The 26,288-nt window shown below is 41.2% G+C and overlaps 2 protein-coding genes across 2 annotated transcripts; one reads left to right on the top strand and one right to left on the bottom strand.

The window, feature by feature from the left end:
• Positions 1–7,602: 7,602 nt before the first annotated feature.
• On the top strand, positions 7,603–14,564 carry slc1a2a (solute carrier family 1 member 2a). The gene is made up of 10 exons (XM_084541816.1): positions 7,603–7,747; positions 8,378–8,530; positions 9,088–9,338; positions 9,439–9,547; positions 9,912–10,038; positions 10,192–10,425; positions 10,904–11,098; positions 11,258–11,392; positions 12,975–13,185; positions 14,084–14,564. Exons 1-10 carry the CDS (start codon positions 7,618–7,620, stop codon positions 14,153–14,155), a joined length of 1,617 nt encoding a protein of 538 aa, XP_084397942.1. The 5' UTR covers positions 7,603–7,617; the 3' UTR covers positions 14,156–14,564.
• Positions 14,565–16,283: 1,719 nt separating this feature from the next.
• cd44a (CD44 molecule (IN blood group) a) lies at positions 16,284–20,914 on the bottom strand. The gene is made up of 5 exons (XM_084541858.1): positions 20,785–20,914; positions 18,313–19,233; positions 18,153–18,209; positions 17,967–18,045; positions 16,284–17,881 (listed from the first exon to the last, which is right to left on the bottom strand). The coding sequence occupies exons 1-5, from the start codon at positions 20,855–20,857 to the stop codon at positions 17,710–17,712; spliced, it is 1,302 nt and encodes a 433-aa protein (XP_084397984.1). The 5' UTR covers positions 20,858–20,914; the 3' UTR covers positions 16,284–17,709.
• Positions 20,915–26,288: the final 5,374 nt, after the last annotated feature.

Raw genomic sequence — 26,288 nt, 5'->3', positions numbered from 1 at the left:
AGTTAAAGTACCCTATGTTGGTCATCTGCTCTTGCAAACATGAAACCTTTGCCTCAATAAAAATTCAAACTGCACCAGATTACAAAATAATGCACACAGCCAGTTTGAGTTTAGCAACATGACATCCTTTGCATTTGATTAAATTTCCTAAAAACAAACGGCACATGATTATTGGATGATCGTAAATCAGGATTTAAAAACAAATGCAATGTTGCAATTTCCACTAATTAACTGGTCTATTATTCTTCTATTCTTCATGTCATCAGGTGTTGTTTGCAGAAGAGGTGGTGAAGGTTCAGGTTCTGAAAAAAAAAAAACAACATTAACAACATTACGCATAATTAGAAGAACTTCCATTTTCCTGCCCGTGTCAACACCTCCTTTCAACACTGGACGCATTTCACCTGCAGCTACAGTTAACTGCAATAAGGGGCTAATTATATTCCATATAATGTATGCCTCGTAAAGTCAAGGATATGGTATACTTGGGTGGCAGGGTGGGGGTGGTGGGGCTGACTGAATAAATCACAGAAAGCAATTGTGAAACATTTCTGTGGTTTACTCCGTTTTCGAGCGGCTTAAATTCTTCATTATACTGTACAATTTAATCAGTGCCTCCTCTCAAATTTGTGTCCATTTAAAATGTTTTTTTTTTTTTAAGTCATTTAAAATTCCACCTCTTCCATTTGCTAATTCAGGGCCTCGGGCATGTAGCGAATTATTAACCTTTAAACGTGCAATTAGTCTCAGTGGGTGAAGAAAAGCCTCAAAAGGCGCAAGAGCCCCGAAAGGAACCTTGACGTGTGTCACAGATGTGGCCTCTCAGTTCTGATTTCTTTCTTTTCTTTTTCTTTGGCTGTCACTGCAAAGACCTGAACAGACACCACGTGAAAACTTACAATGACTTCACTTAGAGATGCTATAACGTTCTGAAAATTACACAGTATTTGGAACGAGATTTCATTTCTATATGCGTAATGAGCCAATAATTACCAAAAACACGTAATAACTGCTTAAACCTGCTAGCTACCATGATACGAGATGTACGTTTTTTTTAATTATTAGCGCCATCGGTAATTTCTGCCTCCAGCTCCAGATCAAGCATTTGCGGCAGAATGCCACGCCGCTCTTCCTCCCCAACTCCTGATAGAACAGGAAGCACATCCGCGTAATATAGCTGATGTTTTGCTCCACTCTCAGTGGGGAAGGACGGGAAGACTTTGTGAAATGAGCCCGAGTGGGAACCGCATTTCCTTCTCCACTTCAATCTAAAGAGGGCACGGCGGCAGAGCAAGTCAAGGGCTGCTCATCCAATGTGAAATTTTTTAATTGTACATCTCCTGCATCTGTAAGAGCTGTTAAGGCTCATAATCAGGAGACGCAGCTCAGATCCAAAAGAAGTCCTGCTCTTAGGAGACAGATGTCATTAAAATCATCACTGAAACATCTTCATTAGCCGCGCCGCGTAATTGCAATTCGTGCCTATGCAAAACAGGGTGGGTTGCTGGTATGTGCATCGACTGTTGTTGCATTTATGTATATCTTTGTGGATGGTATAAGCCTATTGTTGTTCAAAAACAGCACTTCTTTACATTTCCTTATCTAAAAACTCTGAGCCAACCACCAAAGCTAATTTGGATTACATATTTCAAACCGGAATCTCGAATACAAGCCGGAACTGTCTGAAAAAGGAAAATATGAACCGTTCATTCGTGCCTCCCCCTCTGCCTGAGTGCACGTGATTGATTTGTTGATTGGCCGCCTGCCCACACAGGAGCGCTGTGAAGCTTCGATCGACTCATTTCTCTCCAAATCAGCAATTAAAGTTTGGTTTAGTGCGAAAGTGTCAGACCCCGCTTTTAAAAACATCACAGCGAGTTCATATTTGTGTCTTATTAGTGTGAAAAGTCCAAATTGGTGGCCGTCTTCGGCCGACGAAAAACAAACAAACTACAAGATGAAAAGGAAAACAGTAATGGAAAACCAATAGGCTGATGAAAAACACAAATTACTTCGTCACTTCTGCTCGGTCCATAAGAACACTTTGAATAAATGTCCCTCCGTCGGGCAGAATAAACAGAGCCGGCATATCCAATCATTTCTGCATTGCTGCTGTCAGTGTGATTCATTAATGAGACGTTTAGTCTTGTGTTCATCATTTGTCTTCCAACGAGAAATAAATCCTTGTTTCCATTAAAGTTAGAGATTTCCACTCAAAATGAGTATTTTATTTTTTTTAGAAATCAATATGAGATTCTGGTGAACACTTGTTAAAAATCTTGAAACTATTCTTTTGAAGACGAGTAAATCTGTCTCACCTCTTTTGAATTCATCGTATCTATTATTTTTTAATATATAGGTGGTTTGCATTGGAGATTTACCGTGATGATAATCTGTAAATGGAAACTTTCACAGTTTAGGAGTGCGTCTTTGTGTTGACATCTATTTGATTTTCACGCAATAAAATCCCCAAAGCATTGACAGTTTGACACTTTGACGCCTGAAGAGTTCAGTTAATCCTCATCCCCTCACGTTTCAAGTCCGCTGAATTGTCAACGTTTCAGCTCCTAACCGACGCCTGAGCCGTGGTCCCCTTTCTCCGTGCAGTTAATGGACTTTACTCGTGCAGAGCAGCCACCTGTCCGTGTTACGTAACAAGGTTAAGTGCATGTTAGAGGTTGCATGCATTGCATTTGAATTTGCAGCCTGCAGAACTTCTGAAACGTCTGTGTTGCTGTGATTCCACCGGTGGGATATGCACTGCATACAAGAATACCTGTGAGACTTTACCCAGTAACAGAACACAATGAGCTTCTGTGCTTCTCTGTTGTTGACTGGCTTATCCTGAAAATCTGATCCCGGTAGTGCAATGAAGGGCTGCTAGTATCAGGTGCAGAGACTGATTTTAAGTTTAATTTAAAATCATGATTGCATGGATAAAGGCTGTTATAGTTTTGTCTTTTATTGTGTATATGCAATAACATATTTAAATGACATTTGATTTTGCTAAACATCTCTCCTTTAATTGCATTGCAAAAAACGGATTGATTTGTCGAATGTTACACCAATAGTCAGGTGTAGTCTAAAATAAATGTAAGAAAGCTTTAAATTATCTTTTCCCTGTGAATATTGTGGAATCGAACCTGTAGACTGTCCCTTCAGCACCCTGACAAAGGCCTCCTGCTAAATATCTGCAAAAATAACAAGTGGATTACGAGATGTGCTACCTTTCTTACACTTTTAGGTTTCTGCTATATTGTAGTAGTAATGTTTTGCCCGCCTTGTGTTTCATTCAGGGATTTTACTGATCTTTACAACTTTATACTTATTAAAAAACCTAAAACAGGATATGTAATAGCGAAAGAACAAAACCAGTCGGACATGCACGTTGCACTTATATCATTGTCTCAGTCGTGTTAATCTTTAGTTGTGTGTATATAATTAATATGAGGCCATAGAGAGAGATTAGGGAATAGTGTCCCTCAAGAGAGATTCAGCCAAAAACAAAGGTCTGTTCACAATCAGTTCTTCAGAAAAATATTTTCCTCCTTGCCAAGCAACACCCACTCTTGATTTTCGTACCATGTGATATGAAATGAAATGCTAAAACTTTAGTCATTCTTTTATTGAGTAGTTCAGTCACATTTGTTTGACCTGTCTGAGACCCTTTTACTCTTGACTTCATATTGATGACCCTTGAGCAGAATCTGCGGGATTTGGGATTTAGTCCAGAGATGTGTGCAAACATTGCAGCGATGGAAGTTTTTTCACTCTCTGTGTTATCGTTGAACTCATAAAAGGTTTGATCTCTTATCTTTATCGACACTTAGCTATATCCCAATAAAATATGAGACCTTCATTTTATTATTTTATGGAACATCTTCTAAGAAGAGCAGACTTGTTCTCTGAGTGCGTCTGATCCATTTCAGTGTGTATGTGTGCTGGATTAGGATGGCTCAGGACAGATTAGTTAATTATAGACACCTGCTGTCTAAGCGTGGCGTTGTGCTGTCAGGTGTTGCAGCATGAGGTGGGCTTGTTGCTGAGGGGAGAGAAGGCGGGGCGAGGCCCCGGGAACTGCACGGACAAATGTGTTGCCATGTGCTCTTAGACTGCCTCTCTTCTCCCCGTTCACGCTCTGAGAGCAGCTCCGTAATTGGAATCTTCACACATCCTTCATGTCACCTACTGGCCACACTTACACCCTGTAACTCTGCAAACTGCAGGGATAATAGCCTATTTCTTAAAAGCAGCTATATGGTCTTATAATAGTACCCTCGGACCGGCGATTCTCCTTTGGTACTGCCAAAGTTGATCAAATGTTCCTGTGACATTATACACGCTTTTGCAATCATCTCGCGCGCAACGCAACATTAAAAAATGAACGCTGCCATGGCAACACCACCGCCGTGACTACGTTCAAAACGGCCATGTCAGTCTGAGAAGCCACAAGAAGCCGCGGTGACTTCCAGGAAGAGAATAATCGCGCTCCTCGGTGACTAAGCAGCACTAAACAGCTGCACCTCTGCAAATACCTCACATCCACCCCTAACTGCAGTCGCTGCCGTGCTGAGATTCTGCTGTTTAATTTTGGAAACGGTAAAAAAAAAGATCTTGTGCTGAGAGCAGCAGAAGAAACAGTTCAATTTGCCCTGATTGGCTTTTTATTCGCCTCCAACCGCACCATCAAGTCATCTGAAGCTATCCAGTGTCGGTTCAAGCCGAGGTACAGATCTGACAGAAGCCACTTGCATGCGGTAATTGATGTCTGATTAAATATTCCAAAATGAAAACCAAAGGAGAGCTGCAATCAGCTTTTTTTTTTCTCTTTTTTCTCTCTAATAAACAACTTTTATTCCGCTAAACGAGTTCTCCTCGAAGCTTTTCGCTGCCTAATTCGGAAGTTACTATTTACTGTAAATTAATTGAGAACCTGACGCGAACCCTTGAATTTCTGCCTTTATTTGAACTGGTTCGTAGATTAATGAAGGATAACACGTGTGAATCCGTTTGCCAAAGTGGTCTCCATGTTTCAAAGGGCTTTGAAATTTGCAGATTGCACATGGGTTATTTTCAATCCAGAATGGGGTGGCAAACATGAGGTTATACATTTCCATCACACACTCTTATAGCACAAGATCTCCTTTCATGACAGGTATCAGACGTGCATCATTGGTTGCTACTTCTGATAACATCCCCCCGTGACTGTCCGTGAATGAGATTTGCAAGCCTTGTCACCTTTTCAAAGATACTGTGCAAACACTTCTGCAGACCTCTTGCAAGAGCAGCATGTGGACGCTCAGAAATTGGCTGTGAAAACCACGTTTGCATTCCCCCTCCCCGGCGAATTACGAAAACAAACCAATCACTTTGGGAAAAGAGGCAAACCAAACACAACAAGGCAGAGGCAGATATCAACAAGGATTTTCGCTGCCTCGTTAATCTCGGCAGGTTGACTCCACCCTTCCTGTCTGGGAGCCTTCTGTCAGACTTCCAGGACAGTCAGTTTACCTCTGCGCACCTCCCTGCAGCTGAACAAGCAAGCGTCTGTGATTGAGGATATACATCCCAAGCTGAGCAAGAAGTGATCTACGTATATTTTCTTTTTCTGAAGGACTGAAGACCCTTCTTTTCTAAAAGCACAAGATACTTTTTGGAGATTCTGACTGGATTTAAGAATGTATGAGCCATGACTTTCTTAAAAGTTTCTTTGACGCCAATGATTGTGTAGCACCTCTCCGCCAAGTAACATTTCAATCTCAGGCAAGGTACAAAACAACTGGTAAGCATTATTAGTGGCGTGCGGTGTTAGTAGTTCATGGGATGTGTCATCAACGGTGCAATTGAGAAAGTGGCATTGAAATGATGTTTTGTAGTTCATGTGTAGTTGCGCCCTGAGAAAAACATGATGCATCAGGTAAAATAGCACAGTGGCAACGGTGTCATTTCATATCCATAAATAATTGATTTAAAAATGTGCTTTTACATCTATCTTGTGTCCTTGGTGACGCTTTCATAGATTAAGTCTTTATTTTCACAGTTGAAGTCTAAAAAGAGCGTATACTTTCTGCTTTCTCAGACCTCTGACCCTTGTAAATCAGCAAAGATCACGACAGAGTGCATACTGTTTATGTGCACTGTTGTGTTCTGTTGGTACAATGTGTTGGGATTGGATAGAAAAAAAAAAAGCGAAAGTTAGTAATCTCCTGCATGATGCTTTCAGGCCCGTGGCGGTGACACCTTGACTTTTCTTGGGAAGCCCCTTTTCTGTTACATAACTCAATCGCTTGTGCGGTGGGGGTGCTAATTATATCCTCTTTAAAAGGCTTAAGCCTCATTAATGCTAGAGCACATTGTATCAGACCGGCGTGATTGACTTGGCGGTTGTTTTGTCCCGACCTTATGTGTCTCCTGTTCACTTTGATTTCTTGCACAGAAGGTTATCTAAATACTGAATAATTTAACATGTTGCCGAAGGTGGAAAGCAGAGCAGAATCCGTGTCTACAGTTGAAGCTTTGTCGCCTCTATCATCTCTGAACGCGTCATCTGCAGCGAACCGTTTTTAATGTAGGAACGTTTTTTTTTTTTTCTTAATCCACAGCCTTTGCTACAAAACTCTTATTTTTTTCTGCAGTATCAGCCGCCACGATTCGTTCCAGGTGTGAAAGTCATCAAGGTCGAAGTTATCCGAACGACACGGGCTTTCGCTGTTACATAACGTGTACGTCCGTGCTCTCCAGGGGATTTAAAGGCTGCACAGGGGAGAGTTGATCTTTAAGTCAAAGAGGCTTTGCGCCAGACCACAACAAACCTGACACTTGTTGCTTCAGAGGCCGATAAAGCACTTAGATGAAGAAGTGAACTCATGATCTGCAGTGAACATCCAGGACCTCTGAGCAACATTTCACCGAGCCCTGAAACAACCTTCATAACACTTCAGAGTGCTAACAAAGAAAAAGCACAGGCGGAATCACTGACTTTTTACGCAAACACGTGCGGTACACCGTGCAGTTTATACTTGTAAAAATGTCACCATGCAGTCTCTTAGTCTTAGCACATGAGCACAAAATCTTAAATTGCCATGAACTATCATACAAAGACATGCAACAGAAGTAACATGCAGCAGCGGCTAATTATGAAGGCCATCTGCAAGCATTTTTATATTTGCATGCATTCACAACTCAGGATGCAGAAATAACTGAATTCAGTTATGTGCAGGCGTCTCCATATATCACCCAATTTCACTGTAAGAGTTATATTCTTGTGCTTAATCTCTTTGCACTGATGACATTTCAAGATGCCGCCTTAATGTGTAGAAAGTTCAAATTATTCACCCAGGTCCAGCCACCACCTCTGGGTGCCCTGGTAGTACCTCTGCTGGGAATCAAGCCCCAGGACATTACAGCAAATAATAGTACCGCTGTGGCCTTGCATTCACTCTTCTCTTTTCCCTTAGCGCCAAGCGGCTGTGCATGAAGCGTACTGTCTGCATCCCCTCTATTTTCTATGTCTGACCAGCAGCTAAACGTGTGTCATTATTGAGCTGATCATTGTGTTAATTCTCGGCTCTCACTTATACCACCGCATCTGTCTTTGCTCGTTTCAGTGCCAACAAAATGCACAAGCAAGTGGAGGTCAGGATGGACGAGAGCCACATGGAGCCGATAGTGGTCACTCAGGAGAGCATGTGCAGCAGCTTCTGCGATAAGATCATGAAGAACATGGTCCTCACTCTCACAATCCTCGGTAAGTTGCTTCATCTGTCGACGCGCAATGCATTTATTTTCCACTCCGCCATATGCCGTTTTTCAGCAAAGTCTCCAGGGGCGATGCGTCCTTTTCCCAGCAGGCATTAGGCACCTTGAAAATATGTGGCAAAATCTGCGGTTGTCCATGTGAGACACAACGGTTGATTTGGAGACAAAGGCTCAGTGGAACAAAGATAAAAAGCTGCAGGGAGAATTAAAAATTTCCATCAGCATTCATAGTCTGCACGGTAACTCTCTCATACTGATATTTATCAAAAGTTGTCGCACCAATATGTTCAGCTTGTCCACCGTTTCCAACAATAGTTGTTTTTATTATGTTCTTCCAAATGACAGGTGGCTTATTATAATGAGATATCGGTAATCTAATTATCGTGATAGCATTTGTGTTCAACATGCAAACTTGCATGTGCATGAACAGACTGGAACGTGCTAGGTTGTAATGTTAAATGAGTCTCTAACGAGCAGAATGTGAGGTTTCATTCATCGTGCAGGTGTAAAAATATCCCATGTGAACACTTGTGTCCGAACAGGTGCTCGAAAGCGTTTTATCTCGTGCCTTCAGACTCACCTGGCCTTGCGCGTCACTTGTGTTTTCTCAACGTCTCAGGTGTGTTTCTGGGCTCCATCACCGGGATGCTCCTGCGGCACATATCACCTCTCCCTCCCGATGTCGTAATGATCATCGCCTTCCCCGGAGAGATCCTAATGAGAATGCTGAAGATGCTTATTCTGCCTCTCGTCGTTTCCAGTCTTGTCACAGGTGGGTGGGAGTCGCTGCCGCGTGCTCTGTTCTGCTGAATGTGCCGTCCTGAAGTGAGGTCACGCGGAGCTACTAGTTGTTACTTGGGAGACGGCGGAAGTGGGCATGTAGTTTTTCCTGGCAAAAAAAAACTGAACAACGCTTCTTAAAATACTCCTTTTGTGTGCAGGCAAATTGCTGCTCAAGCTGTTTTTGTTACGCGTATCCTACAAAATACACAAATGTTACTGTTTTCCCCAATATAAAATTAGTTACTCATACCTTTTCAGAAAATAAAAGCAAAAGTACAACATGCACTGATACAAGCGTATAGACTTATAGACATTTTCCAAACAGTATATGTCTTCACAGATAGAAAAGTCACAACCTCAACATAATCTCTTATAAAAGTAGGTAAGCTATAAGTGCCGAGGCTTTACAGTTCCCACGTGGCAAGCTGGTCTGATTGATTGGAAGGACGTTGCCAGTTCTGTGGGGTCAGCTGATCACACAACAGGAATTAGACTGAAACACTGCAAATATTGAATCTCGACTCTTTCTTTACACTATGCCAACAGGGCTTGCCGGTTTGGATGCCAAATCCAGCGGCCGTTTGGGCACCAGGGCCATGGTGTACTACATGTCGACAACAATCATAGCAGCCATCCTGGGAGTGATCCTGGTGCTGCTAATCCATCCCGGGAACCCGAAGCTGAAGGCTAATCTCGGACAGGGAAAGAAGAACGACGAGGTGTCCAGCATGGACGCTTTCTTTGATCTCATCCGAAACCTTTTCCCGGAGAACTTGGTGCAGGCCTGCTTCCAGCAGGTAGGAGTCTCACAGGAGTCTTTCGCCCACCACATAAAGTATGATTCATATGTCAGTTCCTCCAACAGTTTCTTTTTTCTTTTCTTTGCTCCTCGCCCAGATCCAGACGGTAACCACCAAAACCCAAGTGCCCACTAACAGGACCAAAGCACCTCCACAGTTCACAGTGAAAAGGTCGCTGCAGTTCAAGAGTGGAATGAATGTCCTGGGTAGGTGAACAATTTAAAAACACACCCACTGCATAACTGAAATGAACTGGTATAAAACAAAAGCTCTTTTTTTTGTTTTTAGTTACATAATAAGAAAAAGCACAAGCCTCCGTACGCCTGGATCCACTTTCTGCTGCCCTCAGTTTCAAGATGTCTTGCTAAATAAAACAAACTCTTTGGTCAATTCCTGTTCTCAGTTGTACGAGGTCAGCAGAAAATGCTAGTGGATGCACATACCAGAATGCTGTTTTAGATTTTACGTTGATTAATTTGTCTTGATTACCCCATTAGGCACGGAAATAACTATTCAGTCAGTCATGCACCACGGCACTAAATTAGCATCATTACGTTCTGTGTCTTGCAGGTCTGATCGGCTTCTTCGTTGCTTTTGGAGTTATTATGGGGAAAATGGGGGAGAAAGCCAAGCTAATGTTGGAGTTTTTCAACGTCCTGAATGAGATTGTCATGAGGCTCGTTGGCGCAATTATGTGGTAAGTGCAGTTCTCTGAAACCATTTTTCCACGTTGAGGTAAACTGCCAAAACCTTCCCCGTGTATTCTCACATTTCTAATGGTTTGCATTTCTGAAGCTGTACGTCTAATTATACATTTCTATAACCAAACACAAACTGTGTCTGTTTTCAGGTACTCCCCTGTCGGTATCGCCTGCCTCATCTGCGGGAAGATCATCTCCATCGCCGACTTGGAGGTGGTCGCGAGGCAGCTGGGGATGTACATGGTTACCGTGATAGTGGGCCTCATCATCCACGGAGGCATTTTTCTTCCGCTGATATATTTTGTGATAGTAAAAGAGAACCCTTTCACGTTCTTCATGGGGATATTCCAGGCTTGGGTGACCGCGCTCGGAACAGCGTCCAGGTAAATGAAGTATTTCTGCCTTTGTGTTTTACATCGCGAGCCCACGCCTTACTTCAGGTTATAATCCGGTCAAGCGTGCTGCACATATTGATGAATAAGTTTTAAGTGGTAACTTTGAATAAATTTTTGCCAGAAACAGCTTCTGACTTTGCCTCCACGTGGGATGTCTTTCCTTCTGTCTGTGTTTTAATTAATGACATGACACACGCTCCTGAGGCGAGCTCAGCCTTCTGCGTGCTCCGCCGCCTACGAGGAGTGATTTTCAGACAAAACAAACAAAACAATTCCACGAAACTTACACTTAAAGTGTGACTCAGTCGAATTAATTCTGATCTATAATTTGCCCATAATTTGTTCTTTAGTAGATTCCTATTTCTGTAAGTTGTGTGTGCCGAGTCGGTTACAGAGTTTGCAAACTGATTTTTACTTCATGCTGTTCCTGACTGTCGAAATGTCCTCCTTTTTGTTTTTTCTGCAGTGCCGGTACCTTGCCTGTCACGTTCCGATGCTTAGAGGAGAACCTGGGCATCGACAAGAGAGTTACGCGTTTTGTCCTCCCGGTGGGTGCCACCATCAATATGGACGGCACGGCGCTCTATGAGGCCGTGGCTGCCATTTTCATCGCTCAGATGAACGGGATTGATCTTGACTGGGGCCAGATTATAACAGTGAGGTGAGAAAACTGCTACAGAGCGGAACGTATTTTACCAATACAGCAGCTCAAACATGTACTAGAGCAAAAGACAGAATGGTTAAATGTTTTTAAATACCCTGTGTAGTGGTATATTTTCTTACTTCCTCCCGCTGAGAGTTGCATTTGTCTCCCGTTTAGCATGACAGCCACCTTGGCCAGTGTTGGAGCAGCCAGTATCCCCAGTGCTGGGCTTGTGACCATGCTTCTGATCCTCACAGCAGTGGGCCTGCCCACTCAGGACATCAGCCTCCTGGTCGCTGTCGACTGGCTTTTGTGAGTTCCACATCAACACCGCTATCACAATTCGAAGCACAAGCGGGACAGATTACAGACAGATTCCTGCACTCAGCAAGCACTTTGATTTTGATTCCCAGATTATTTCCACATCACAATGGCTATCCCTGACCACAATATATATATTCTCAAATGTATTTTTATTTATCATGCTTTCGGTTTTAAACTTTCTATAATCCAATGCATGAAAACTGTTGGTACATTTTCTTTGCACTTAAGACAAGCACATAGCAGCACAGTAGGTTCACACACAGAAAATGTGCTTTTGCCCAATAGTGTTTGTATTTAACATATATATTTGAGGTGTAAAACATTTATAAAATTCTGTCTGTTTTTATAGGTTCAGTAAGAAATACCATTTTACATTTCATTATTGTCATTATTCCCACTTAGTGACATTTTCTGCGCTGAATGCAAAAAGACAAACGGTACTGGCACTGGAATTACTCAGCGAGGAATTAACTGCTTCCACCTACACACATTTTACTTGCATAATTACAGATTGCAGCTCATATGAAAGGTGTAATTTGTTTTATGACTTTTAACAAATGACTTAACTTGAAATAACATAATCATTCCTACAGAAAGCACTTTCCTTTTCCCTTTGTAACTAACTTCAAGCTTAGAAACGAGACAAAGATGCTATGATGCCAATACTAACAGATACAACAATAGGCGGTTAATGCTTCTCCATCAATATGACGCCATATATAACAACAGCCCAGACCATACGCAGACACTAACGCTGTAGCCTTACGTGCACCTTCCCAGAAATGTAACTATGCATTGCGGCGACGCAAACCACAAGAGCTGTGATTGGTCCGCTTGGCAGTAGCGTGTTTCCACTTTAGTATTTCCAGCTGCTTCTACATCTCTGCAATTTTCAGAGGTTCGGAGACACAATCATTTGTATAACTTTGGTCTTCGGACAAATTTCGGCATATGTTTCAGTTGAAAGTGAAGCAGGAAGTAGAAAGTGGATCAGGAAGAAGACACATAAATTAACCCAGCTGGCAAAAGAGACACAGTGCCAACGAGTGTTTGGGTGACGTTTTTACAGAGCGAGTCACACTGACTGGGTTAATTTTTGTTTGTGGAGGTGTACGTCAGGTTGCGGGGTTAGGGTCTGGGCTGTCGCTGTAGCGTCTTCGTCAAATTGATGCAGAAGCGTAAACCGCTTATTAGTCAGGCTGTGCTTAGAGATAGTGGCTCCTATAGCAAATGTGAGCAAGCTAACGCTGAAGATAATCCATGCATTTCATGCGTCACATAGACACTAATTTATCACCAGTTCACTTTGACCAAGTGAGACAAAAGAGTTTGATCATAATATTCCACATGAACCCTTATGTTGGCTCTAGAGGAAATATCAAGGGATCTCCAGTCAAGGGATTCATTGTCTAATTTCATGACAAACAAACCAATAACTCTTGAAACATGCCAGTTTTAACCATAAATGTGGACTAACACACTTTTAAAGAGAAAATAATTGTTTTTATTGCTCCACTGTCCGTGTAGAAATGAATTTATCATTCATTTTGCTCTCCTCCTCAACATGCAGGGATCGCTTCCGTACTTCGGTTAACGTGGTCGGAGACTCCTATGGAGCAGGCATCGTGTACCACCTTTCCAAAGATGAGCTTGACAGCTTTGACGCACAACAGAGCCGGATGGATGAATTTGAGATGGCAAAGACTCAGTCCTTCTTTGAAAATAACACCAACCAGAATGTATACGCTCACCACAACTCAATCTTGATAGACAACTGCAAGGTACATTTCACGTTAACGGACATAGAGACCTGTATGTAGAGAATCCTCCCCAGCTCTGTGTTCCGTCTTTCTTCCTGTGTCTGTGTTTGTGTTTCTCTTCTCTGTGACTTCCTGTGTCGGTGTATTCGTGTCCACGTGAATAGTCATATTTTCATTGAAGAAAATATTTCTAAAAAGTGGTGAAAAAAACAACAGAAGTATTTCTATGTTTATTTATTCACCTGTACATCACACGAAAAAGCAGTTTTTGTGACACCAGGTTGATCTAAATCAAAGTTTGTTTTTTTTATTTTCAAAAACTCTGTTTATCTTATCTTTAAGAATCGGACATACCTGTACGCAATTATTCATGACTTGTATTTTGTTGTGTCCTGATTTCGTAAAGAGACTGTTTTATATATATATATATATTTGTCTATTTAATTGGACATGTATTTATGGCAGCCCTGACCAAATTACTGTTTTCAGTTATTGGTGATCTTTCCAATTTTTAATTTTTTAATTTTTTGGTATTCATAAAGACTGCTGTTTCACCGTATTTCGTCCAAAGTGATGCATACATTCATGAAATACCTCAGATCCTTTCCTAAATTTTGTCTATATCTATTTCATTGCCTGTATAATGATGAATATATGAGTAATTCGGTTGGGGAGAGAATCCATAAAATACATGGCCAACTTTGGAAAACTATCTGTAAATAATCTCACTGTATCATTCTATCAGTGTATGAGATGATATGCTTTTCAATGTTTGGGATTCACAAACTAAACTCAGCCCCAAGGTCAATGGCCTGACCTTAATAATGAAGCAATGGCTTCTCTGCTCCCAACCACTGATGGTTTATAAATATTGGTGCCTTGGCCCATGAAGTCAGTTGTTCTTGATAATTGCTTGCAGGTCGCCAAGGGCAAAAATGGCAACACCCGTGACTTTTCTCTTGTTGAGGAAGAGCCATGGAAATGCGAGTAAAGCAGAATCAGATGCCGCTGCAGTTTCACCAGCTTTTACTTTCTGCCGACACAACTATAAAAACACCACAAAACCAAAAAGTCACATAAACAGGAAAACACAAAGAGAAGAAAACACAAAGTGAAGGATCAGTGTGCTGCAAGACCAAATGGCCAGTTACCCGTCTGGGTGGCTACTGGAGCAAATCATCACCTTGCACTAACTACACACAGACTGTAAGGAACTTGTGCATTTCGCGCACTTGTAGAGAAGAATCAAATGTTCGGTTGACAACACTCAGGGCCTTACTTGGTGCTGCTGCAAGCTTCCTGTCCTGTCAACGGAAAAAAAAAGAAAGAAAGAAAAAAAAAAAAATCTTCTACCTTGTGCAACATCTTTTCATTTTTTTTCCTTTTGTATTGAAGTATTTTTGTTGTAGTTAAAAGGGCACCGAGAAGAGAAGATGGCCTTGCCAGATAAATTACACACAAGGACCAATCGAGATAATATAAAGCTGGAGTGAACTGATGTTAGAGACCAATATGTCTGACAGACTTCATTACTGAATGGTTGTCATTATCAGTGTTGTTCTTTGTTGATGATGTTTGAAACTGTCGTTTGAAGTAAATATCGGAGTGAAGGTTCAAAAAAATACCATAAACTGGATCAAACCGTGTTTCTTGCGGCATTATAACGGGGGTGCAGGACAATAGGTGCTTTCGGATCGAATAGTTCTGGGGACTCTCTGAGGGCATCCAAGAACTATATACCTTAAAGGGTGTTGTGTATGCATTCAAAAAATGAACCCTGAAGTGACTTAATAGCCAGCAGCACATTAACGTGATCTATTATTACTTTATTGTCGGCATTGTCAGACTTTTTCAATGGGTTTTGTTTCATTTTCAAGTTCAGTGTTAAAACTATCGTTTACATGCCCAACATCAAAGCCTGGACTTCACTGTTGATCCAGTACTCTGCGTTTTGTTAAGGCTAACGCAAAGAGCCGTTGTCTGCACGGCTAATGCTTTCCCAGAATTTACAGGTTGGATGCCAGCGCTGCACTTATGTGTTCATCCAATCACCGTACACTTATGTCACTCAAGGTAACTCTACTGATGGGGAAAGTACCTGCCATTAGTAGGCAGGAGCTAAAAAAAAGTCTAAAAACTGATTTCTGAGAGCTACGATTGTCCTCGGTTCCTGCAGTGCGGGCGCACAGAGAGGAGGATACTTCTCCTGCAGTTATAGGTCCGAAAGCACCTAGTTAGATACTGCCTCACCTTTGACTGTTTGACTTAAGGGATTATGCCCACATGTCACACACATGGGTCAAGCCTAAGAAGCGAAGCTTAGGACTTAAGAGGTGTGGCCTCTAAATGCGGCAGCAGATAGTACAGAACGTGACGCTGAAAATAGGGAACATGAAGGGTGCCCCCCGTTATTATTATTTATTTATTTATTTATTTTTTTCTATGTATGTTCTTTATGAGTGAAGCACTGAGTTTCTGTTAGTGGTCAGAAAGTCTGCCTGTGTCCCGGGAAATTTTGTGTTTTGATGTGTGTTTGCGAGAGGACGAGCCGAAGATTAACGAGAAAAGAAAGCTGAAAGTTAAGCGAGAGAAAACAAAGGAGGAAAGTCTCTCCCAACTCTCAGCAGGCCAGTGCATTGTTCAGTGTTTTATTTCAAACTGTTTATTTCTTTGCTATATGACAACCTTGCCTTGAAGATGTCACCTGCAGAGTGCGGTCGGTACGACGACTAAAACGCTTCTGGATGAAAGTCACCGCTAATTGTTTCAAAAGGACTCGCATTTTTGTCAGAGGAAAAGAAGCGGCCCCACCTTTCCAACTTTGCTACACAGCGAGTGAGGACGGCTGGGCCTTCCTCAAAAGATTTACTTGGACTTTGTGGAGTTTGGGTTTTAAGCGGTTTAGATATAAATAACAAACTCATGATTACGTCTAGGGATAATTAGCCACGGCTACATCTGCCTGGCGAGTGCACGCTAAAGCACTTGGATAAATCTGATGGTGTAACAACAAGGTCACTGGAAGTTGGTTGAAAATGTCACAGAGTTTGACCCTGTATAGAAACTCTGTTCAAACTGGACTATTTATTTCCCTGTCATATAAGCAGCGGCTTATATATTCATGTTTAAAGTGCCTCCTTGCACTTTGTGTATATACTCTCTTTAGACGAATTGTACAAATCAAATGTATAGAACATGACATTTTTGTCATCATAATTGTTTTTGCTATGCTAAACGTTTGTATTAAGACTATATCTATCATCATATATGTATACAGTATATACGCAACAATGTTAGCACAATGTTATTTTCTTTCTCTTATGGGCCAATAGGCTGTGAACTTAGAGTTATTATGGTCGTTTATTTACAAAAATCTGTTTTTATGAGAAACTACTGTCTGCTTCCAAAAGGTTTCCGGATTTTCTAGGGAAGGAAGTCCAACGTTTCGACCTTCTCCTTTCTTTTAATGAGAAAACGTGGTTGCCGATGCACTTCTAGATTTGGTTATTTAAGGTTTCTGAGCACATTAAGGCGGGTTTGGGTGCATGAGAGCGCTAGTGTTGGCAGCTACAGCGTGTCTGCATATTGTGAGACCTTAGCAAGCCATCTAGTGTTTGGCTCAAGCACCACCTTGGAAGAGTGTCTTCCTCATAAATTATGAGAAGGAGCTTGATCTATGTCAAAATCCCATTATCCATGAATTCATTAGACCACTGTTTGCTATTGTTCTAATTTAGACTATGTTCTTAGTCAGCTGGCATAGCGTAGCAAGTGTTTTCTATGGAACTGTACTTATCTTTAGGTAATAAAACTCATATTTTCTATGCTACTTTTTGATTCTATGCACACACACTGGTCAGAGGATGTATTAAACCCTTTTCTTGTGTCTGACCTTCCTTACGCTGCAAAACTTTCCCGACTTTGACTAAATCCAACTAGGATCGCATGGACTCGCACTGACTACACAAAATATTTGTCGGGCAAATGGACTGAAAGTGTGTAAATGTTTTAATACTTGTGTGTAAATATTAATGGAAACAAATAAATGGTTACTGATGAGGTGCCGTCGTGTTTTATTTTCTCATATGGGGGGATGATGCTGCGCAGAACGGCAGAAAGTTATGTCTGTTAACGGTTGAGTTTGTGGGACGAGCACTGTTCAGCGCCCTGAGCTTCCATCTCGAATGTGGGGAAAACAGCAGAGCATCTTAATATAAGTTACAATCCACAACACAGTCTTCAATAAGATTATGACAAATATACAATAATATTACAAAAACAAAAACACACTCAACATAGGATCATTTGAATCATTTCCTTGTCGCCGTTAAGAGACGAAAAGAAAATCAATTATTTACATTGGGAAAAACAAAAAACAAAAAAAACACTGCAAACACTTGACTTGAAATATCCGACAATTGTGCATCGTAACGACCCGGCTGACATGGGAATAAATATATCAATAGATACTGCTGTAGCTTCAAAGTTAAAGAGTGCTAAAAGTTTTTTTGGTTTGGCCCTGTGATGAGTCTTCAATCTCCAGTGCTATGAATAATTATCTGGGAGCTCGTCCAGGGGAATGACTGTGTACTCCGCTGACTTTCCGTTCTCCCTGGGCTTTTCCTTTTCCAAAAAAGTCTCCATCTCTAGCCCCCTCTGCTGGTTTGAGGAGTTAGTCTTGGTATCTAGCTGGGATGCCTGGTTTGGTGCGTTCCACCTGCAAGACAACAAAGAGAGGGAATTTAATTCTGTGCTCGGAAGAAGTTATGGTCAAAGATATAGCTATTCATTTTAAGTCTCACTTGTCTCTTGTAGCGATGGCGACGCAGACCATTATAAGGGCTCCAACACCAACAATAAAGGCAAGAATGATGATCCATCCTGGACATATGGAAGAGCAGGAGTTACTTAGATGTCTTAAGCTAAAGTTAAATCATACAGAATTTTGGTTTCTTTTTTAATAGCTTTTTTTTTTTTTCTAGACTCACCTGGTGTACTGTGTCCTTTGTGAAGTGAATCTGTTTCGCCCGTATTCATCAACTCATCTTCATGACAAGAAAAGAACATAAAATCACAGGGTTACTCTTCCACAAGCATTCAATAAAGATTAATTATACGTATGACTACTGACAGTAATAGGATATTTACCGGGTTCACTTATCAATGGACCCGATTCCTGGACCGCACTGTTATTTTCAGGGTTCACTTTTAATATGCTAAGAGTAGCAGTGGAGGTTGGCGCTGCAGTACTTGCTTCAACAGTGGAGCTATCGTCTGACACCAACACTGTGGAGGTAGTTCCTACGGTGGAGCTATCTCCTGAGCCTGATCCAGACAGGTCTGTGGTCGTTGTATCTGTGAACATACTAAGAGCAGCAGTGGAGGTTGGTAATGCGGAGCTAGTTTCTACGATGAAGCCATCTCCCGAGCCTGATCCAGACAGGTCTGTGGTCGTTGTATCTGTGAATACACTGAGAGCAGCAGTGAAGGTTGATGATGCGGAGCTAGTTTCTACGATGAAGCCATCTCCCGAGCCTGATCCAGACAGGTCTGTGGTCGTTGTATCTGGGAATATACTAAGAGCTGCAGTGAAGGTTGATGATGCGGAGCTAGTTTCTACGGTGGAGTCATCTCCTGATCCTGATTCAGACAGGTCTGGGTTATTTGCCAGTGAAGGTGTGATGTCAGACTGATGGCTTTGGACTGTAGTTGATTCTACACTGGAGTCAAACATGTCCATTGAGGGGGTAGAGCCCTGAGCATGTGGAGCACTCAGTGTTGTGGTTGGACTGAAGAGCACAGGGGTTGTGACCCTGTCATTGGGATCTCCTTCAGGATTGCCCTCAGTCAAGTTGCTTTCTTTGGAGTCAGAGGACGGTTGCTGAGATGTTTGAAAGGCTGTGTTTTTTTTGGGCGACTGGCTTGTAGATGAAATGACAAGGAAACCATCTGTGATGACCTCTCGCATATCTTCATCCTCAGGTTTCTTAGGTGTAGAGATAATGGTGAGGAAACTGTCTGTGATGACGCCGTCCTCAACTGTGGCAGGGCTCTGGGTCACAGCTAGGACTGCAAGAAGAAAGAAAAATCCATGAATCATGCGTTCAGCACTCAAGTATTTGCCTACCAGCAAGAGTGGGGAGGAAAGTTACCAAGGTTTTTTGATGTGTCACAAAAGCCCTACAGAGTGCATATGTGCTTTGCCCCAAATTCTTGTGTTGGCTTGCTTCGTGGCCAGCTTTGATAAGGTGTGGTGAAAGAGTACAATGATTAACCCAGATGACTAATCATGTACTAGCGGGTTAACAAAAGAGAAAGAGCCTCATCAAAGCGTAAGTTTTTAAGTGACACACCCAACGCAAAACATGACGGATCCTTTTCCCAGTTATAGTTGGAATGAAGCCATTGTCAGGGATTTGTGTCTTTAAGTAAGGAAGCAAATCAAAGGAGGATAAATCAGGCATCGAATTTCACACATAATTCACGGCAAATATGCATTGTTTTCACTCATTTAAATGCCCGCATCATATCATAGTAGAGTAATTTTATTGCATATTACGAGAGTCAGCAGTGGAGAGTAAATATTGTACTTTTTACTTCCCTGTATTTACCAATGGCTTTTACAATAAGATTTCTCCTTTCATTTCTATTGCAGTTTAATAACCAGTGAGATCGAATTGTCCAATATTTCACTAAATATAAGAAAAGGATTAAAGCATGGTCAAAAGCTGAACATGCATTTGAGTTTCATATTCATGCTCAACTTTTTGCGCAGTAAAATGCCCTAAAATGTTTCTAACACACTGACAGTATAGTATAGTGCATGTCAGTGTGCAAAATGTCACAAAATGCCTTTGGACGCCTTCAGTGTATTTTGCTGAGAAGATTTCTGCACTTATATTCTGGGGTGGCATTTTAAATGCTGTAATTAAGTGCTTTTTTACACCACTGACCACAGTAAGCCACAATCTGGGTTAAAAAGTTCATTTAAAAAGGCCTAAGAATCAGATCACAGCACGTCCACTCTGAATTTCTGCCCGGTCACGTTCAGCTCCACGGTTCTCAATGAAGTTACCAGTTGCCCAAACTTGCGTAACAGCTCTCTGCTGCTCTTTGGTTTCACCGCATTCAAGACCAGCGCATTAATGCACCTCTTGGAGCAGCTCAGAACATTTTTACAAAGACGTCTGTGTGTAATCTGGAGGTGCAGGTGAGACCTGCGCGCCAGCAAATGAAACACGACTCTTAACACATAAAGTTAGACCTGAAACATAAAGAGCATCTAAGGTAGCGGCAGGGGAAGTGCTGACTCACAGGGTGAAGAAAAGGACACCATGGCAATTACTGAAATTTCAGAGGTCTGAATTAAAGAATTGTGTGAGTGAAAACACATTTTATTTATTAACTGTTGATGAAGCCTTTTCTGTATGACGTTGCAAGGAAAATAAATAAATAAATGACATAAAATTAAATTGCTCACATTGCTAAATGATATTATTACTAAAAATAAACTATATTTCTTGCTATGCTAAAATATAGAGATTTGGTTTAAAATATAAGATGAATAACAGTGTTAAAAACAAGTATAATAATAATGATAATAATAATAAGATTACTTACTGTCAACAGGTGTTGTATGAACAACAGCAAGAAGTCCAAGAGCAGCCACCAATAGAAGAGTCCTCATTTCCATTCCAGAGACCGATGATAGAGCCACTGACTGAAGTTCACTATCAGCAAGGAGGAACTGTTCGCCTAAATTGAAGCAGATGATTCACTCCGTCGCCTTTTATACTGAGGGGCAGGTAGGTGTACATCAGTACAATGGCAAGCGACGCACAAGCACACACACACGAAGGCTGGCACACCTGTCAAACACACCCTCTTTCTCGCGCATTCTCACGCTTTTTCTTTTCTCTTCTTCCCTTTCCTCAGGCAAAATACACTAGCACTCATGACTAAAGAGAAAAAAAATATATATGTCAATGGAGCTTACTTCATTTCCGCGTAATAATAAATAAATGGCAACACTTGACAACACACGAGGCTGTAAATTTCAAGGGCTGTGAAACCGTCCATGGCTGTGATTATCTAATTACAAACAGTTTTAAATAAAAAGTTAGACTTTTTATTTAGAAGTGACCAGATTCCATAGGATGTGAACTTTTATTTGCTTACAGGTACAGTTTTTATATCAGTATCTAAAAAGCCGAATACTTTGTAAGATGTCGATGACAATAATATAAAACAAACAGTTGCATGCATCTATTTTACGAGTCAATAGAGCAAATGGTGCATATACAGATATACCTGACTTGACATAATTTATCAGAAAGAACATAAGAAGGAAGCATCCCAAGCAGAAAATTAGGTATTACAACATTAAATACAAAGTTGTAACCTTTATATCAAATGCTTTTTAATTAGGAGTGATTGATATGGTCAGGTAACTGATTACCCACAAGCATTCACATTCACACAATGAAAGAGGCAATGTTCACTCTTTATCCAACATCTTGTCGGATTGACGGGTTTTTCTTTCATAATTAAAGTAAATGCTAGAATGTAATCTGACTCCCAGTCGAAGCTGTTGACGAAGAAAGCGCACGAAAAGCAACCATTGTTGTCTTTGTCGGAAAAGGGACGTCAGAGGGAAAGATTATAGGTCTGCATGTCAGGAAAGACAGGTTAGGAACATGCCAAACGAATCAAGTGATCATCAGTGATCGCTGGGTTGTTATGTAACGCAAGTTCAAGGAGCAGTTTGAGATAATCTGGTGAAACTACCTTGGGCACTGTGTGAACCAGCGTACGCGGAAGTGTTAAATGTGTTGGCTGGCTGACATGCGTTGGAAACGGCTCAACATCTCAAAGAGACACACAATGAGTTATGTGCGGTTGAGGAGATGCATGTATCAACACAGCCTTTCTCATCAGAACTTCTTTATCGTTCCATCTTCCGCCATTCCCATGTTCCAGAAGAAGCCAAAGCTTTGAACAAAACTGGCTTTGTTTCAAAATTCGTACAGGGAAATTTAGACTTCAATGGAAAAAGAGATTTTTGCCACAGACTCAGCTCAGTATCGTCTCCCTAGAGGCAGTGTGCGTTGTATGTAATGATGATAACCGTGGTCTGCAGGTATGTGACGGAAATACTTGCGTCAGCCGGTGCGGAGCTATAGCTTCGGGTTGTCTGGCACATTCATGAACGTTGCGACATTTGTCATGAGTTACTCAGCATGTGTGGGTGAGCTCTCGTCCGGACTTGCAGTCCACGCCCTGTATAGGTTCTTTTCTGTTGCTCTTAAGAATGGAATTTTACTGTATACTCTCTGTGATTCTCAACGGTAATAACCGCAAGGCTAAAACACTAATCTTGCTTTCATTGACGTATAATAGTGTGTTTTCACTGACTAGACACTGCTAGTGATTCAGCATTCAAAGTGCGACATCAACCTATGATGTAGATAGATAGATAGATAGATAGATAGATAGGTAGATAGATAGATAGATAGATAGATAGATAGATAGATAGATAGATAGATAGATATGGAGAAAATGCAGTGTAACTATGGCTCAGTGTTTCATCATCCTTCATATTTCTGTGTTTTTCAGCTAACATGAGGTTTCATCACTCAATAATGGCTGAAGTCCCATCTCGGGCCGAGCTTTTCCTTTACTTTCCAAGATGTTTGGACTCGCAGCGGTATTTCACTGCAGTTGAAGATTTTTCATTTTTCAAAAGCAGGTCTTGAAATGAACATTGGCCCTGTGGTGTTGCGCTGGGTTTCCTTCGAAATGAATAAATAAATAAAAATTCAAGCGCATGTAAATCTTGAAATGTGAAAGCCCGAATTCCTAAAAAAAAAACAAAAAAAAAACACAAGCACTGGCTGGCCGAACACCTAAGGAGGAAACTTTCAGGGGATAAATATTAGATTTATTTATTTTTTCCCCCCTCAAGTGACACCTTCTCCCCGTCACTCTCAGTATTTCTAGATTTTTAAAGTCTTTAAACACGACACAGGATTTTCCTCTGCGTTCACGAATAGCGAACATGAACGGTCAAGCATTTGCAAAGCAGCATGGGTCTTTCGAGGGCATGTCCACTGGGCCTGTGCAGCCCAATTAGCAGCCATTCTCCCCCTGCCTCCCTCCCTTTTGCCTCGCTCTTATCTCATGTTTCATGGCAGCCTCCATTGTTCAATCTCCAAAATCCCAAGCCAGCCGAGCCTGGTGACCTGTGCACTGCAGCTCTCACATGTATCACCACCAGCAACAAGCAAGGCAAAGTAGTTAAGACTTCAGATAAATGTGCAATCTGGTTTTTTAACATTTTTTATTTTTTATTTTTTTTTTGCATCATCAAGGCTCACCTGAAATAAAGTTTTGGCGAGGGAAAACAGAATTATTTAGCGCGTGACTGCCATCCGGTTTATATCTTATGAATGAGACGTGAAGAATTTATAAATCCCAACAGAGAAGAAGATGAATGTTTCAGCTGCATTGGAAGTATTGTTTTCACTGGGTTTTTTTATGAAGCTGAAAGTGTCATTGTTCAAATCATCTAGAATTTTTCAGCACGCTGTCACCGAACACTTCCGTGTAATTGCCCATTGTTGTCTCACTTAAAACCGTGATTGCACATTTTTCATTTCAAGGCACTGAAGTGATTTGTCTCCATTGTATTTGCACATTTAAAACGTTGTGGTGAAAAACATAAAATGACAGTTCTTCTGTACGAGATTTCCAAAGGCTTACATAATATTTTTCCAAATAAAAAAAGAAAATACTATATATATATATATATATATATATATATATATATATATATATATATTCATATATATATATCTTTATATATGTCTTTTGCATTAAACAAATCAAAAATGAATCTGAATCAAGTGTGATGACTGTTTGTACATAGCTAATGTGTACGTAGCTGCAACAATCCAGGCTCATCAGGGAGTTGTCATGGCACGGCCGCAAATAACAGATATTAAAGTGAATTGATTTATAGCTGTGGTGCGTTGGCAGTGAAGGTAACCTGTGAAACATATCGGCACCAATCCAATATTAACCGCTTATCGATTATAAAAGCTGCACCCATGGTTACTCTGTGACTCCAGCTGGATGCCTGGCAGCAAAGTTAGGGGAAAACTATTTAACTGCAAGGCAGGTTTCAGGCGTCACGCTGATTTACTCAGTTCATCATCCAACCGTTTCGCTTAAGTAGGGTGGGAAAGAGTTGTTGTAAAGTTGTAAAACGCTGTATTAGTGTACAGTCGTCATGGTTGAAGTTTGGAGTGTGCAGCCAGTATGAAGTGTTTTCATGATTAATTGTTGTTCGTCTACATGTGGTGCCCAGCACGTCATTTTGTGAATGTTTTTTAAGAAGAATGTGACTTTCACTGGATTTTTGTTTTTTCACACCCACGAGAAAACTGTGACTACGCTCACTTCCTGAGAAATTCACTACAAGCCGAACCTGAAACCTGGCACGTCTTCAGCTTCAACAGTCATGTAAAAGTATATTCAGTGGTAGTTGTTGACTTAGTGACACACGCAGACAAGGAAACTATTGACCCCTGTCTTGTGCTTACGTGTAAAGGTGAGCAACAGGCACCAGTCTCTTGAAATTTTGGACAGACGTGATGCAGCATTTCTCGGTGAAACAGTGACAGCAGTCTCCCCCCCGTCTCCAAGTGAAAACCATCGCATTGTGATGCAATTTGGGAGTCCTTTGTGAACTGCACAGCTAGTCTTGCACAAATCAAATCTACACCGCTTTATGATTTCTTGATGATAGATAATTTTTTATCCCTCACCAGACTCAGTGACATCCGAGGGCCAAGATCTTTAGATCTCAGCATGATGATACCACCTTCTTCAGTAGCTGTGACACACTAGATTCTAACCATTGGCGCCTGAATTGGAGCATCAGATTCTCTCTTTTATTGATTTAAAGGTGTGATAAATGTGGGTGCTCACTTTGTGCATGTGACAGTTTCTAACAGTATTTGTTATAATTTGACATTATAATAAAATTATTCTGTGTGGAGTTTGCATGTTCTCCCTGTGTCTGCGTGGGTTCTCTCCGGGTACTCCGGCTTCCTCCCACCATCCAAAGACATGCTCATTAGGTTAATTGGTGATTCTAAATTGTCCGTAGGTGTGAGTGTGAGTGTGAATGGTTGTCTGTCTCTGTGTGTGGCCCTGCGATGGACTGGCGACCTGTCCAGGGTGTACCCCTGCCTCTCGCCCGATGACAGCTGGGATAGGCTCCAGCAGACCCCCGTGACCCTTAACAGGACTAAACGGGCATAGAAGATGAATGAATGAATGAATGAATAAAATTATTATAATGTCTGATTAATAATAGTTTTTTAATTAAATTTAAGACTATTTTTAATAGTCACAGTTTAAAGATTGTCCAACAAAGCAAACTGTTTCCATATTATTTTCCACATGGCTGTGGATTTGCACTTTCCAATTCAGTGCAGTTCCATTCATGTGGCATCAGTAACTATATGAACAGACACCCGAATTTTCTCAAGAAGTGTAGATCCTGAAGAGTGAACGCCTGTATGATGGTGGCAAGGAAAAAAAAACACTTGCAGAGCCCATCTGCTTGAGGTCAGCAGGAAGAACTACAGGTTTCTTACTCGGCATGGACCTGGTGCAACTGAAATCGTTGAAAAAGCTCCAAAATAGCATGCGAACCGTCCTGGATAGTCTGACTTAACGGTCGAGTGAACACATACAGTTTCATTTCAGTTAAATTTTTTTGTTTGTAATATGCGGTTCCACCTCGTTTAAAGCAAAGGTAGTCTTTTCCTCCATGGCTGTAATGCTTGAACAGCATTTCACTCAGCTTTGAATGAAAAAAAGGGCCACAGCAAATGAAAAAATACAATACTTTATGTTTATCTTTATCTTATCTGATGGCGTGTCCCATGACTGTTATATGTCAGTGCCTCTTCCCTGTTGATTAAGTCTTTTTTTTTTTTTTTTTTTTTTTTTGCAGCTGCCAAGTGTCCCGTATCCTCAATAGATATCACTGTCAGATCTCATATGTTTGACATTCTAAAATACTTCATCTCAATTTGGCATTTCCATTTCGC

Source organism: Chelon labrosus (genome assembly GCF_963514085.1).
Source record: "Chelon labrosus genome assembly, chromosome: 3".
Lineage (NCBI taxonomy): Eukaryota > Metazoa > Chordata > Actinopteri > Mugiliformes > Mugilidae > Chelon > Chelon labrosus.
Note: the sequence above shows the minus strand (reverse complement) of the source record. Positions and strands in the feature narration are given on the sequence as shown.

Bases quoted from the DNA above. Each gene is read 5' to 3' on its own strand.
- slc1a2a (XM_084541816.1), top strand. From the start codon at position 7,618: ATGCACAAGCAAGTGGAGGTCAGGATGGACGAGAGCCACATGGAGCCG. The intron at 9,548-9,911 runs GTAGGTGAACAA...TGTGTCTTGCAG, and splicing joins GAGTGGAATGAATGTCCTGG to GTCTGATCGGCTTCTTCGTT. The intron at 10,039-10,191 runs GTAAGTGCAGTT...GTCTGTTTTCAG, and splicing joins CTCGTTGGCGCAATTATGTG to GTACTCCCCTGTCGGTATCG.
- cd44a (XM_084541858.1), bottom strand. From the start codon at position 20,857: ATGGAAATGAGGACTCTTCTATTGGTGGCTGCTCTTGGACTTCTTGCT. The intron at 19,234-20,784 runs GTAAGTAATCTT...TTCTTCTTGCAG, and splicing joins TCATACAACACCTGTTGACA to TCCTAGCTGTGACCCAGAGC. The intron at 18,046-18,152 runs GTGAGTCTAGAA...CCATATGTCCAG, and splicing joins CAAAGGACACAGTACACCAG to GATGGATCATCATTCTTGCC.